Source organism: Scyliorhinus canicula, chromosome 4 (genome assembly GCF_902713615.1).
Source record: "Scyliorhinus canicula chromosome 4, sScyCan1.1, whole genome shotgun sequence".
Taxonomy (NCBI): Eukaryota; Metazoa; Chordata; class Chondrichthyes; order Carcharhiniformes; family Scyliorhinidae; genus Scyliorhinus; species Scyliorhinus canicula.
In genome coordinates, this window is record NC_052149.1 from 55,626,756 (window position 1) to 55,639,993 (window position 13,238).

The 13,238-nt window shown below is 47.6% G+C and overlaps 1 protein-coding gene across 5 annotated transcripts in view; it reads right to left on the reverse strand.

Moving 5' to 3' along the window:
• Positions 1 to 13,238, reverse strand: part of elavl4 (ELAV like neuron-specific RNA binding protein 4) — a 116,554-nt gene that overhangs the window by 75,808 nt on the left and 27,508 nt on the right. The window contains exon 1 of one of the 5 annotated variants that reach the window (XM_038794289.1): positions 210 to 432. The exons of the other annotated variants lie outside the window; for them this stretch is intronic. Within the exon in view, the coding sequence (XP_038650217.1) occupies positions 210 to 257 (48 nt within the window). The 5' untranslated portion in view covers positions 258 to 432. Of the gene's footprint in view, positions 1 to 209; positions 433 to 13,238 lie in introns of those variants that run through there. 5 annotated transcript variants of the gene reach the window in all.

The window sequence follows — 13,238 nt, forward strand, 5'->3', positions numbered from 1 at the left end:
TTCCAAAGCATTTTGAAGCCTTAAACATAATCTTCCAGCAACAGCCCACAGAACACGACAACCGTACTGAATTTATTGAACAAAAATACAAAGTATCACATTAATCTAAGACTTCTTAAATGTATTACCTGAACACTATAATAATTTTCTTTAATTCAAAAGAGCTATTCACAATATCTTAAAATGCTTGCCAAAAAAAATCACCTTACCTCATTATTTAATAAATCAGCATTTAGTGTCCTGCTAATTTCAAACATTTTACTGACAGTTCAGTTTAACACAATCAAAATACTTCTTCTGATGCACTTTTAGTAAAATACATTTACACAAGGGGATATCCTTTTTTCCAGATTATACCATGTGATAGGTCAGTCAAATCTTCCTTGTCTTAATCTGCTCCACCCCAACAGACAGCAATACAATTTTTCCCTTATCAAATTCACATTAAGACTGTGTTAGACGTATTGCTCAGGCAGATTATGTTACTCCAACATGGCTGTTGAGCAAGTGTTCCTCTCCAGTTACAGTTCTCCGAATTACCACAAGGTGAGCAGTGTGCACAAACTAAAGTTTATTTCTTTTTTTTGCATCTTTCAAAGCAAACTCTTGTGAAATACATGTACCGGTACTTAAATTCACAATACAAAAAATGTAATACAAATATTTAGAGCTGCATTAAATAAGATTTCATAAACTTCTATAGACACAAGCAATACCATGCACTAATCTTCAACATGGCATTTGACGAATAAAGGTACCAAGAAATGCAGATACTGAAATTGAAGGCAATGCGATAAATCCATAGTGATCTGGAGACCAATATGATAACAATAACATCTAACAATAATAGAAAATTCTCAAAAGCCGAGTAAAAGCAGTTAATATTGCAAACCATTATGTGATTTTATTCCCTTTCATTAGGTGAAATGAAGGCAAAGAGTATACTTGTTTTGACAGTCTAAATTTACTTTGGTCAGATCTGCAACATCAAAATAGCGACTATCAGCAAATACAAATTTGCTTCTCAAATTAATTTTTCCGCTCTGAGGAAATAGTGGATGGGATTCTCTGCCACCTGCAGTGCGTTTTTCGATGTGGCGGAGAAATGGGTGCTGATCCGTTTGGGATAGTCTGGTCCCCCGGTGGAGGTGGCATCGAGGTTCGTGGGCTGGACATTGGATTCTCCACGCCTCCGTGAATTCCAGGCCTGTGGGCTGGGATTCATCTGAGCATGGATTGATGCAAGTATTTGCCAGCTTGGCACTGACGCACTGGGCCAAGGGGTTAGATATTTAGGGTAGCAGCCTCCAAAGTCCATCACCCTCCACAATGCAAATCCTGTCCGCCTCATCTCCCTCCATTACAAAGACCGCGATTAAACCCTCCCATTACAGAGACCCCCCCACCCCCCCCATATCAGGGACTGCCCCATAACAGGGAAACCCCCTCACCCCCCATATCAGAGATCCCCCCCAAAGGACAGGTGAATGGAGTAGCGGTGATTTTTTTTCACTGTTTCTGCCTGGACTGCTCTTTAGCTTCAGGCAGGGGTGACTGATGGGAGCAGTCTCTGTTATGGGTTGGGGGGGGGGGGGAAAGAGAGTGGAGAGAGAGAGAAGGTCGCTGTTGTGGGGGGTTCTATGTTATGCCATCAGGCCACCTGCACAAAATGATAGCCCGATAACGGGATTTGTGACGGAATCTCTTGCGAACCCTGCCAAACATAAATTTGCATGGTTTGGGAGAGTGAAATGAAATGAAAATCGCGTATTGTCACAAGTAGGCTTCAAATGAAGTTACTGTGAAAAGCCCCTAGTCGCCACATTCCGGCGCCTGTTCGGGGAGGGTGGTACGGGAAGTGAACCGTGCTGCTGGCCTGCCTTGGTCTGCTTTCAAAGCCAGCGATTTAGCCCTGTGCTAAACAGCCCCTTGTGAATTGCTTGTGGGCGCCACTCGTAGCGCCAGCATGAACCACAAGCAATTCAGCTCTGGCGGAAGAACACAGGGCTGGATTCTCCTATTTTGAGACTATGTTTGGAGGATGTGTCAGGTTTTACGACAAAAAGGTTGGTGCCGCCCCCGCACTGATGCTCCAACTGGCAAGGGGCTAGCAGCCATGCCACGTAAAATGCACGGCCTTCCTGATTTAAATGCCTGGAGAATTGCTGGGTCCGTGGCCACGCATGACGACGACCTGCAGCAGTCGCACTGCACAACATGGCGGCAGTCGCGCGCGGACCCGACCTGCTAGATCGTGCCCTCCTGGACACCCCTCGCCACACCCCACCAGTCCCCCCAGCCCTCGCTGAAGCCCCCCCCCCGGCCAGAAGCATGGCTCCCCTCCCCCCCCACTAACAGTGGCGGCGCTGGACACAGTGCGCAGCCGCCATACCGAGTTCCTAAAATCTGAGCGCACACGTCCCCGATGCAACTGGCAACGAGGCCCATTGGGGGCAGAGCATTGGGGGAGGGCCTTCAAGGAATGTCCTGAGGCAGTCCCAACGGCGTGGAGCATACTTCTCGATTACATCGTTTTGGAGGGGGTGGAGCATCTGAAAACAGCACCCCCCCCCCCGATTCAGTCGTAAACAGGGATTCTCTGATCGCTGATTACAATATAGCTTTCCGGTAATGGAGAATCCCGCCCATAGTCTCCCAAAAAGTGAATACATCCCGGTATCAACGAAAATATGCCTGTAAGGACTTCAATGCTCCGCACATTGTTTGTACTACACAATGGGTATAATAATTAAAGTCAATTTCTTGAGATACTGTCTCCTTCTCTGCATTCAAAACCAATGAACAAAGTACAATGGTGGAAGAAAAAGATAATTAAACTCAAATCTGCCTGACTCCAAACCAAAATATGATGTATACGTGGCAGTCCTATTGCAGAGAATAGGACTTAATTCGCAGTGACTAAAAACAACTAAAACTACCATTTCAAAAGAATGAACTCAACAATGTTAAAATGAAAAGCTGCTACTTAGAGCACTGAAGCCAGAGGGCCACAAATTTGTTCAATAAGTTGTAATTTTTTTTTGCTAACTTAATAGAATAAATTGATTGTTTACAGTATAAACTCTAAGTTTGCTTTTGCACTCGGAATTGCAGCACGGAATTTATGTTCTGTCTGCTCTAGAGACTGAACTTCAGAGAGTAATAAATCCTTGGAATAGGGCCTTAATTTCAATCTACAGTCCACATAACCATTTTGACTTTGCTGCCTTCAGCAATGTACAGTGCTGAACAATTCAAATATCGGTTTTAAAATATCTAACAGAAAAGGTTGATCTTTAAATTTGCACTCATTGTACTGGAGAAGTAAAAGGACAGTACGTTACAAAACAAATATTAAATTATTTATGTCAGAATAAAAGAAAATCATGAAATGTTCTGTTTAGAATCAGATATTAGAGTTCAAACAGCTTTTTTTTATTTGTGGGGGAATAAAAAACAGAAGAAAAGTTGTTTAAAACATCTACCTAATATGGTGCTGTCCTGAGGCAAATGTATCCAATCAATACTGACTTATTGGTGTACCACTATCTGCTAAACCACTGGACAGTGCTTAGCACAGTATAGTAAACAATTGTTGCAGTAGTGTCATTTGCAGTTAGAGAATCACTAGAGCTTTCATGTGCAAGGGTGTGTTATGAAACCCCTCTGAAACAGTCTTCATGCTAGTTTCTTGACGATTGCGCCTGTGCTGCATTTCCTATTTTATGCTCAGCAAAGCAAGCAAACATTCTGTAAAGCAAGTGATCAATAGTTTTAGCTTCTCTCTTCTTCAACCATGAACTGTAATTCATGACAGCTCCCTTTTTGACACTTCTCTCTATACAAGTACATACAGCTCTGAAGTTCTGATGCGTTGGTAAGTTGTAAAGTCAGAGGTTATATTGGGAATGGAAAGAGGACCCAACAGTCTTATACTTCATTTAAATTCCACTGCAACTTGCAGCAGGAATAAGAGAGGGGTGTAGGTGTGCCTGCCCTAGCAAGGATGCAGCCATGCAAGTGATGGGTTTAATAGAGGGTGATATCATCAGTCCTCATTTCGTAATTTCCGTTCTAGGATTTATCAATCAAATTTATTCCTCGATAAAACATTGGCAGCTTCGAACAGCAAATGAACAAGGATGATGGTGGAATCTTAAACGGGAAATTGCTATGTTTCACTGTGATGTTATAAAGATGATCATTATTTTACCATGGAGCAGTCTTTTTGGAAAATTATTATGTGCCAACTTATGCTGCTGGCTTCATTTAGAAGTTTCTCTTGAGGCTATTTAATATTCGTGGGGTTTGGCTCCAATGCAGGGAAAGCTGCAGAATGTTTTTTCGCTTGAACATTTCGCTTGTTGTGGTTTATTTGTTTTTTTTTTAATAAACATTTTATTGAGGTATTTTTGGTTTTACAACAACAAAATAAACAATGTACATGAATCTATAAAACATAGTGCAAAAGCTATCCTCTTCCTTTACATTATTAACCTCCTACTCTAAGCTAAACTAACCCCCCCTCTTCTGCTGAAGATTAATTTTTCGCAATGAAGTCGACGAACGGCTGCCACCTCCGGGCGAACCCGAACATTGACCCTCTCATGGCGAACTTGATTTTCTCGAAACAGAGAAAGCTAGCTATATCAGATAGCCAGGTCTCCAACTTCGGGGGCTTTGAGTCCCTCCATGCTAATAATATCCGTCTCTGGGCTACCAGGGAAGCAAAGGCCAGAATGTCTGCCTCTTTCTCCTCCTGGATTCCCGGATCTTACGACACCCCGAAAATCGCCACCTCTGGACTCGGTGCCAACCTTGTTTTAACACCGTGGACATGACATCTGCAAACCTCTGCCAAAATCCCCAAAGCTTTGGACATGTCCAGAACATGTGGACATGGTTCGCTGGCCCTCCCGCACACTTTGCACGCCTATCTTCCACCCCAAAATATCTGCTCATCCGGGCCAGTCATGTGAGCCCGGTGAACGACCTTGAATTGTATCAGGCTGAGCCTGGCACATGTTGTGAACGCGTTGACTCTACTCAATGCGTTCGTCCAGAGACCATCCTCTATCTCTCCTCCCAACTCCTCTTCCCACTTGCGCTTCAGCCCCTCAGTCTGCATCTCCCCTGACCCCATAAGTTCCTTATAAATGTCAGAGGCCCTCCCTTCTCCCACCCACCCTCTGGAAACTACCCTATCCTGTATCCCCCTTGCTGGTTGAGCGAGAAGGATAAAACCTGTCTACATAGGAAGTCCTGCACCTGCAGGTACCTGAATTTGTTTCCCCTCACCAATCCAAATTTCTCCTCCAGCTCCCTCAAACTCAGAAAGCTCCCCTCTATAAACATATCCCCTATCCTCTCAATCCCTGCTCTCTGCCCAAAACCCCCCTTCCATACTTCCCGGGGCAAACCGGTGATTATTACAGATTAGAGACCAAACCGATGCTCCCTCTGCTCCCACATGTCTCCTCCATTGCCCCCAGACTCTCAGGGCTGCCACCACCATGGGGCTGGTGGAGTACCGTGCCGGCGGGAATGGCAGAGGCGCCGTTATCAACACCCCTAAGTTGGTGCCCTTACATGAAGCCGCCCTCCATACGCTCCCATGCCGACCCTCCTCCCATCACCCACTTCCTGATCATGACTATATTTGCCGCCCAATGGTAGTTACTGAAGTTTGGCAGCGCCAGCCGCCCTCTCCCCGGCTCCGCTCAAGCATCACCTTCCTTACTTGTGGAGTCTTGCCCGCCCAGACAAAACCAGTGATCACTTTGTTGACGCGTTAAAACAAGGACCGCGGAATAAAGATGGGGAGACACTGAAGCACAAACAGGAATCTCGGGAGGACCGTCATCTTCACCGTCTGCACCCTCCCAGCTAGTGACAACGGGAACACGTCCCAGCTCCGAAAATCGTCCTTTAATTGGTCTACTAGTCGGGCCAGATTTAGTTTATGCAGCCATTCCCATTCCCGCGACACTTGGATGCCTAGATACTGAAAGCTTCCCCCTACCACTCTAAACAGCAGCTCCCCCAGTCACCTCTCCTGGACTGCAAACATCTCACTTTCCCCCATATTTAGTTTATACCCCGAAAACCGGCCAAATTCCCCCAGAATCCTCATGATTTTTTTCATCCCCTCTATTTGGTCCGATACATACAGGAGTAGGTCATCTGCGTAAAGCGAGACTCTGTGCTCCAATCCCCCCCCCCCCAACCCCACACGAGCCCCTTCCGGCTCTCAGTGCAATTGCCAGCGGCTCTGTGGCTAACGCGAACAGCAGTGGGGAGAGGGGCATCCCTGTCACGTCCCATGATGCAGCCCAAAATAGTCCGATGTTGTCCTATTCGTCCTTACGTTCGCCACAGGAGCCTGGTACAGCAACCTGACCCAGTCAATAAAGCCCTGCCCAAATCCAAACCGTCCCAGCACCTCGCACAGATAATCCCATTCTACTCAATCAAAGGCCTTCTCTGCGTCCATTGCGACCACTAACTCCACCTCCCTACCTTCCGAGGGCATCATGATCACGTTTAACAGCCGTCTTACATTGACCACCATCTGCCTTCCCTCAACAAACCCCGTCTAGTCCTCCCCAATAATGTCCGGAACAAAATCCTCGATCCTAGAGTACAGACTTTTGGCCAGCAGTTTGGCGTCCACATTCAATAGGGATATCGGCTTGTAGGATCCACACAGCTCCGGGTTCTTGTCCCGCTTCAGGATCAGCGAAATCGTGGCCTGTGACATCATCAGGGGAAGCACCCCACTGTCCCTTGCCTCATTGAATGTCCTCATCAACAACGGCCCCAATAGCCCAGAGAATTTTTTATAGAACTCCACTGGGTACCAGTCCGGCCCCGGGGCTTTACCCGACTGCATGGCCTTCAGACCCTCCACTATCTCTCAACCCGATCGGGGGCCCCAGCCCTTCTACCAGCTCCCCGTCCACCTTTGGGAAATTCAGCCCCCCTAGGAACTGTCTCATCCCCTCCGGCACTGTTGGGGGTTCCAACCTGTACAGCCTACTGTAAAACTCCTTAAACGTCTTAGTCACCCCCGCTGAGTCTCCAATCAGGTTCCCATCTCCATTCTTTACTTTGCCTATCTTCCTGGCTGCCTCCCTCTTCCTAAGCTGCTGTGCAAGCATTCTGCTAGCCTTCTCTCCATGCTCATAAATCGCCCCCCTCGCCTTTCTCAGCTGCTCTGCCACCCTCCCTGTGGTTAACAGGCCAAACTCTGCCTGTAGCCTCTGCTGCTCCCTTTAAAGCCCTGCCTCTGGGGTCTCCGCATACCTCATGTCGACCTGTAATATCTCCTTTACCAGTTGGTCCGTCTCTGCCCTGTCTACCTTATCCCTGTGGGCCCATATCGAGATCAGCTCCCCTCTAACCACCGCCTTCAATGCTTCCCAGACCACCGCTGCTGAAATTTTCTGCATGTTGTTGACTTCCAGGTAGTTCTGAATACATTTCCTCAGCCGCCCGCACACCTCTTTGTCAGCTAAAAGACAGACCTCTAACCTCCAGTGCGGGCGCTGATTACTGTCTTTACTAACCTGTAGGTCAACCCAGTGCAGGGCATGGTCTGAGATTGTGATCGCCGACTACCCAGTGTCCATCACCCCCGTCAGTAGAGCCCTGCTCAGAATGAATAAATCGATCCGGGAGTACATTTTATGCACGTATGCTGCCCAAATCTCCATGGACCCCCCCCCCCCCCCCCCCCCCCCCATCTGCTCCATGAACCCATTTAGTTCCTTTGCCATTGCTGGCACCCTGCCCGTTTTTGAGCTTGACTGGTCCAAACCTGGGTCAATAACTGTGTTGGAGTCCCCTCCCATGACCAACCTGTGCGAGTCCAGGTCCGATATCTTCCCCAGCATCCTCTTTATGAACTCCACATCGTCCCAATTTGGCGCACACACATTTACTAGTACCACCTGCGCCCCCTCCAATTTCCCACTGATCATAATGTACCGGCCAACCACACCAAAACTATTCTTCCCGCCTCAAACACCACCCGCTTGTTGATCAGGATTGCGACCCCTCTAGTCTTTGAGTCCTGCCCTGAGTGAAAGACCTGTCCGATCCAACCTTTCCTCAATCTCATCTGGTCGGCTACTCTAAGGTGCCTCTCCTGCTGCATTACAACGTCTGCCTTCAGTCCTCTCAAATGCGCGAACACGCGTGCCCTCTTCACCGGCCCGTTGAGCCCTCGTACATTCCAAGTGATCAATCTAGTTGGGGGGCTCATTGCCCCCCCCCCCCCCTCCCTTCGCCGATAAGCCATTCTTGGGCCAGTCTCCAGCCCGCGCCTCCACCGGACCGCCCCCAAGCAACCTCCTCCCCCGACCTCCTCTCTGTCCCTCAGCAACAGTCCCTCCCTCATCAGCAGAACATCCCCCCCCCCCCCCCAGAAGCAGCACAATGTAAATTGACCCCTTTGATAAGCCTAATATCTGCTCACCCCCCACTATGCTTCTGTGAGCTCGCCCGCCCAGCTAGCTTGGTGGCTCCCACCCCTGGTTCCAGATTCCAGACATTCTCCCACCTACTGTTCCCTCCCGACCCTCCCTCCACCCCCGTTCACACATACATATTCAAATGACAAACAATCCCAACACAATTGCCCGACACAAAAAAAATGCTAAACAAATAAAAGATCAAGCAAGAGATCCACCATCTAAATAAACACACCTCCATCCCCCAACAGTGCAAATATAAACTTTAACTCACTCAGCAATGCAACTGGCCCCAAATCAATACAGAAAGCATTATAAATAGCATCAAAAACCAGGGTCAATAACTGTGTTGAAGTCCCCTCCCATGACCAACGTATGCGAGCCCAGGTCCGGTATCTTCCCCAGCATCCTCTTTATGAACTCCATATCGTCCCAATTTGGCGCATATACATTTACTAGTACCACCTGCAGCCCCTCCAATTTCCCCCGACAAAAACAAGAAACTTTTAAAAACATGAACGTGCAACAAAGTTCAAAAGTTCTCAATCCGCCACCAGTCCTTTCCTTTTCGCGAAGTCCAGCGCTTCCTCAGGCGACACGTAATAAAAATTATGCTCCTCGTACATGACCCAGAGATGGGCCGGATACAGCAGTTCGAACTTCACCTTTTTCTTAAAAAGGGTCGACCTTATCTGGTTGAACCCCGCCATTGTCTTGGCCATCTCCGCCTCAGGTCCTGATAGATCCGCAGGATACTGTTATCCCATTTATAGCTTTGTGTCTGCTTGGCCCAATGTAAAATACGCTCCTTACCCAAATACCTGTGGAATCTCACCACCATTGCCCTCGGGGGGGTCTCCCATTTGCGGCTTCCTCGCAAGTGCTCTGTGAGCCCTGTCCACCTCCAAGGGTCGAGGGAATGTCCCATCCCCCAGCAGCTTCTCAAACATGTGCCCTATGTATGCCCCAACGTCCGCTCCTTCGGACCCCTCCGGGATCCCAACGATTCTCAAGTTCTGCTGGCCGGACCTATTCTCTAGGTTCTCCACCTTCTCCATGAGCTTTTTCTGCTGGTCTCTCAGCATCCCCACCTCCAACTCCACCGCAGTTTGATGATCCTCCTGATCAGCCAGCGCCTTCTCTACTTTCTGGATCGCCCGATCTTGGGCATCCAATCTAAGCTCCAGCCACGCAATATGACTCTTTAATCAGGTCCAAGCAGTCCCGCTTCTGCTTGGCGAAGTCCTCCTGGGTAATTTGCATCAGCTGTTCCGTTGATCGCTGGGTCGACAAGCCAGAGGTCCGGTCCTCCGCCACGCTTCCTCCCGCTGCTGCTTCAGCCCAAGTCTTCTCTGTTCGCCTGTTTCTGCCTTTGCGAGCACTTCTAGTCCTCCTCTCCTAGCACCGATGTGTGAATCCAGTACACAATTGCCTCGATCATCAATTTTTCAATTCAAGTCCGGTAGAAAACCGGGGGAAAAGGTCCAAAAGTCCGACCCGGGCGGGAGCCACCAAACGTGTGACTTACTCCTTCATAGCCATCATCGGAAGTCCCCGTTATGGTCTATTTGTGGAAAGAGCAATAGTGGGCAACATCAGGATCATAAGGTACGGCCACGAGAGATTGCTATTTTCCTACACAGTCCCTCGGCGTACAACCCCAAAGATCATTCTTCAATATAATCCAGGGAGTTATGTGCTTTTAAAAATTAATTCTCAGGATTCTGGGAAGATCAGTATTTATTGCCCATCTCTAGTTCTCGTGGCGGTGGACCTTCTTCTTGAATTGTTGTAGCTCAGTGATGAATGTGGCCTGAACATGATGTTCGATAGGAAGTTCCAGGATTTTGATCCAGCTTTAATGAAATAATGCCGATATATATCCAACTTCGGATGGTGTGTGATTTAAAACTGATGGTGTCCATGTTTCGTTTGCCCTTCAAGGTGCTGAAGGTTGCAGAATTAGAAGAAATTACTGAATTGATGATAGTATGCATGCACCTACAGTTCGCCTGGATGGGGTGCCAATACGTTAGATTGCTTTAAGCTGGATGTTGTTGGAGCTGCACCCATCCAGGAAAGCATTCTATCACACTCCTGACTTCTCTGCTACAGGTGACAGCAGGGCTTTGGAGAATCAGTCACTTCTCTGGGAAACCCGAAAATCCTAGAAATCATCGCCTGTCCAGGAGCACTGGCATTTGTCTGACTGGGCCAGTTCAGTTCCTGATTAAAGGAAGTTGATGCTGAAGGAATTAATGATGACAGTGGGCTGGATTCTCCGTTTGGGAGACTATGTCCCCCACGCCGGCGTGAAAACAGTGGTCTTTTACACCAGGAAAGCTGGCGTAAAACGGCCACCGATTCCCCATTTTGTTGGGGGCAAACAGTGAGGCAGCGTAGAGCTCGAAGCTCGAGCTGACAATACGGCCCTCAGCACATCTGGTCAGAGGCAGCGCTTGCACACGGCCTGCAGCGGCCGCGCCGTGCTTCATGGAGAACGCAGCATGCAGACCTTGAGCGCTAAAGTAGTGCCCCCCATCAGCCGCTCGCATGCCCCGGACTGCCTGCACAGTGCCCCCAGCCCCGAATGAAGCCCCCTGTGGATCTTCCCTCCCACAACTGTGGCGGTCCCGAATTGAGTCCACAGCCGCCACGCCGAACTCACATATGGTGCGAACACACGTAACCCATGCCGTCGCGAACTCGGCTGGTCGGGGGCGGAGCATCGCAGGGCGGGCCTCAGGCAATGGCCTGAGGCCGTGGATAATCGGCGCCGCTTTTCAGGAAGTGGAAAATTCAAAAACTGGCGCCGCTCCCGATTTTGGCACCAAAACGGATTCTCCGCCCCGTCGCCAAACGCAATTTCACTGTCAAGGAGCGGAGAATCCAGCCCAATATCTTTGAATGTCAATGGAGGTTGTGGCGATTGTCCCTTTAAGAGCAACATAATAGAGTAAGGGTCACATGGCCTGTGTGACCAGTCAGGAGTGTGGAATCACGCCATGGTGAGAGAGGCTCCAAGGCATTGGTAGCGAGCTACAACAATGTGGCTGTTGTACAAATCTTATCAATAAATACTTTTTTGTATCCATTAATGAAGCCTGTGAAAGTGCATCTTTACATCGTGCGTGGAGAGAAATTATCCTGCCACTGCTTCTGACCCGCCACCTGTGAATATCCTGTTTCAATCTAAGAAAAAAAAAGTACTCACTAGAATGTCTCTCTTTAGGCGAATAGACCCATTTGACTCTTCCACAGAGGACTGGACACAATATGTCGAATGCCTTGGGTATTATTTCTAAGTAAACGAAATAGGGGACGAAGCGAAATGCAAAGCAATTATTTTAAATGTTTGTGGAACTCAAACCATAACCTTATTAGCTCCATGTGCACCAGATTCCAAATCACTGAGTGAGCTTGTGGATTTAGTGAAGACACAATTTCAACCTCAACCATCAGTCATACTCCAGAGATTCAAATTCAATTTGACGGTGAGAACCCCAGGTGAATTGATTGCGGAAATGAAGCAATTATAGGAGTATTGTGATTTTGGAGCCACCCTAAATAACACATAACTGGATAGGTTAGCCTGTGGAGTGAACAACGATGCTATTCAACACAGATAGAGGTCAACATAAATTTTAAACAAGCAAAGGATATAGCTTTGGATATGGAAAGCACTGAAAAATGTGCACAAGAGATGCAGAGCATACAAAATGGTGCCATTCACCAATTAGGAACCTGCAGCCAGCTGTGACGCCAAAACCGCCGAAGCAGCCGTGAAGCAGGAAACAATTGTAGCCCCTTACAAACGAAAAAGATATAGGATAGGCAATGAGTCAGTGATGCTTAAAGACAACCACAATCCTGAATCATGTTGATTTAAGGAGGCTGAATGTTTTTACTGTCACTAAAGAGGGCATTTGATAAAGAAGTACAGAGCTAAGTCAAGACCGCCGATGTTACAAGTATACAATATGGAAGATCCTAGCATCAGTGGTTCTGGTATGAATTCTCTGTTGAATCTAAAAACAGGCAAGATAGAAACCTATCACTGTAATGCTCTGGGTAAATGGGAAACCTCTGAAGATGCAAGTAGATACATGGGGATCAGCCACTGCGATGGGGAGCATACATTTCAATGCTTAAGAGAGGGTGTCTAACCATCGAACTTGAAGAACAAGTTGAAGATTTACATGGGAGAAGTAATAAAGATAAACGGCTCCACAATAGTACCAGTATGCTATGGACAACCTATCCAGCTCCACATGATAATAGTGACGGATGAAGGACCAAGCCTTCTCAGCCAAGATTGGCATAATTAAATCAGGTTGAATCGGGCCATGATTTTTCTCAAGTGCGGGAAGAGGAACTGCCCAAACAATAAGAAAATATAAGTGCGCCTTATGTGATGATATGGGCAAAATCAAAGGGATACAAGCTAAGATTTATGCGGATCCAGAGGCGATTCCCTGATTCTTTCAGGCAAGAGTGGTACCATATGCCTTGAGAGAAAGTGGATGCAGAGATAAACAGGTTGGAAGAACTAGGCATTATCCAGCCAGTTCAGTTCTTGGAATGGGCGACATCTATAGTCTCCGTATTGAAACTGGACAAGACCATCCGCAATTGCAGCGATTATAAGCTAATAGTTAATCAGACTGCCACACCGGATAAATATCCAATCCCTAGAATTAAAGGCCTGCATACAAAGCTGGCAGGAGGTCAATCTTAAACGCAAAGCTGGGTATGAGTCACGTG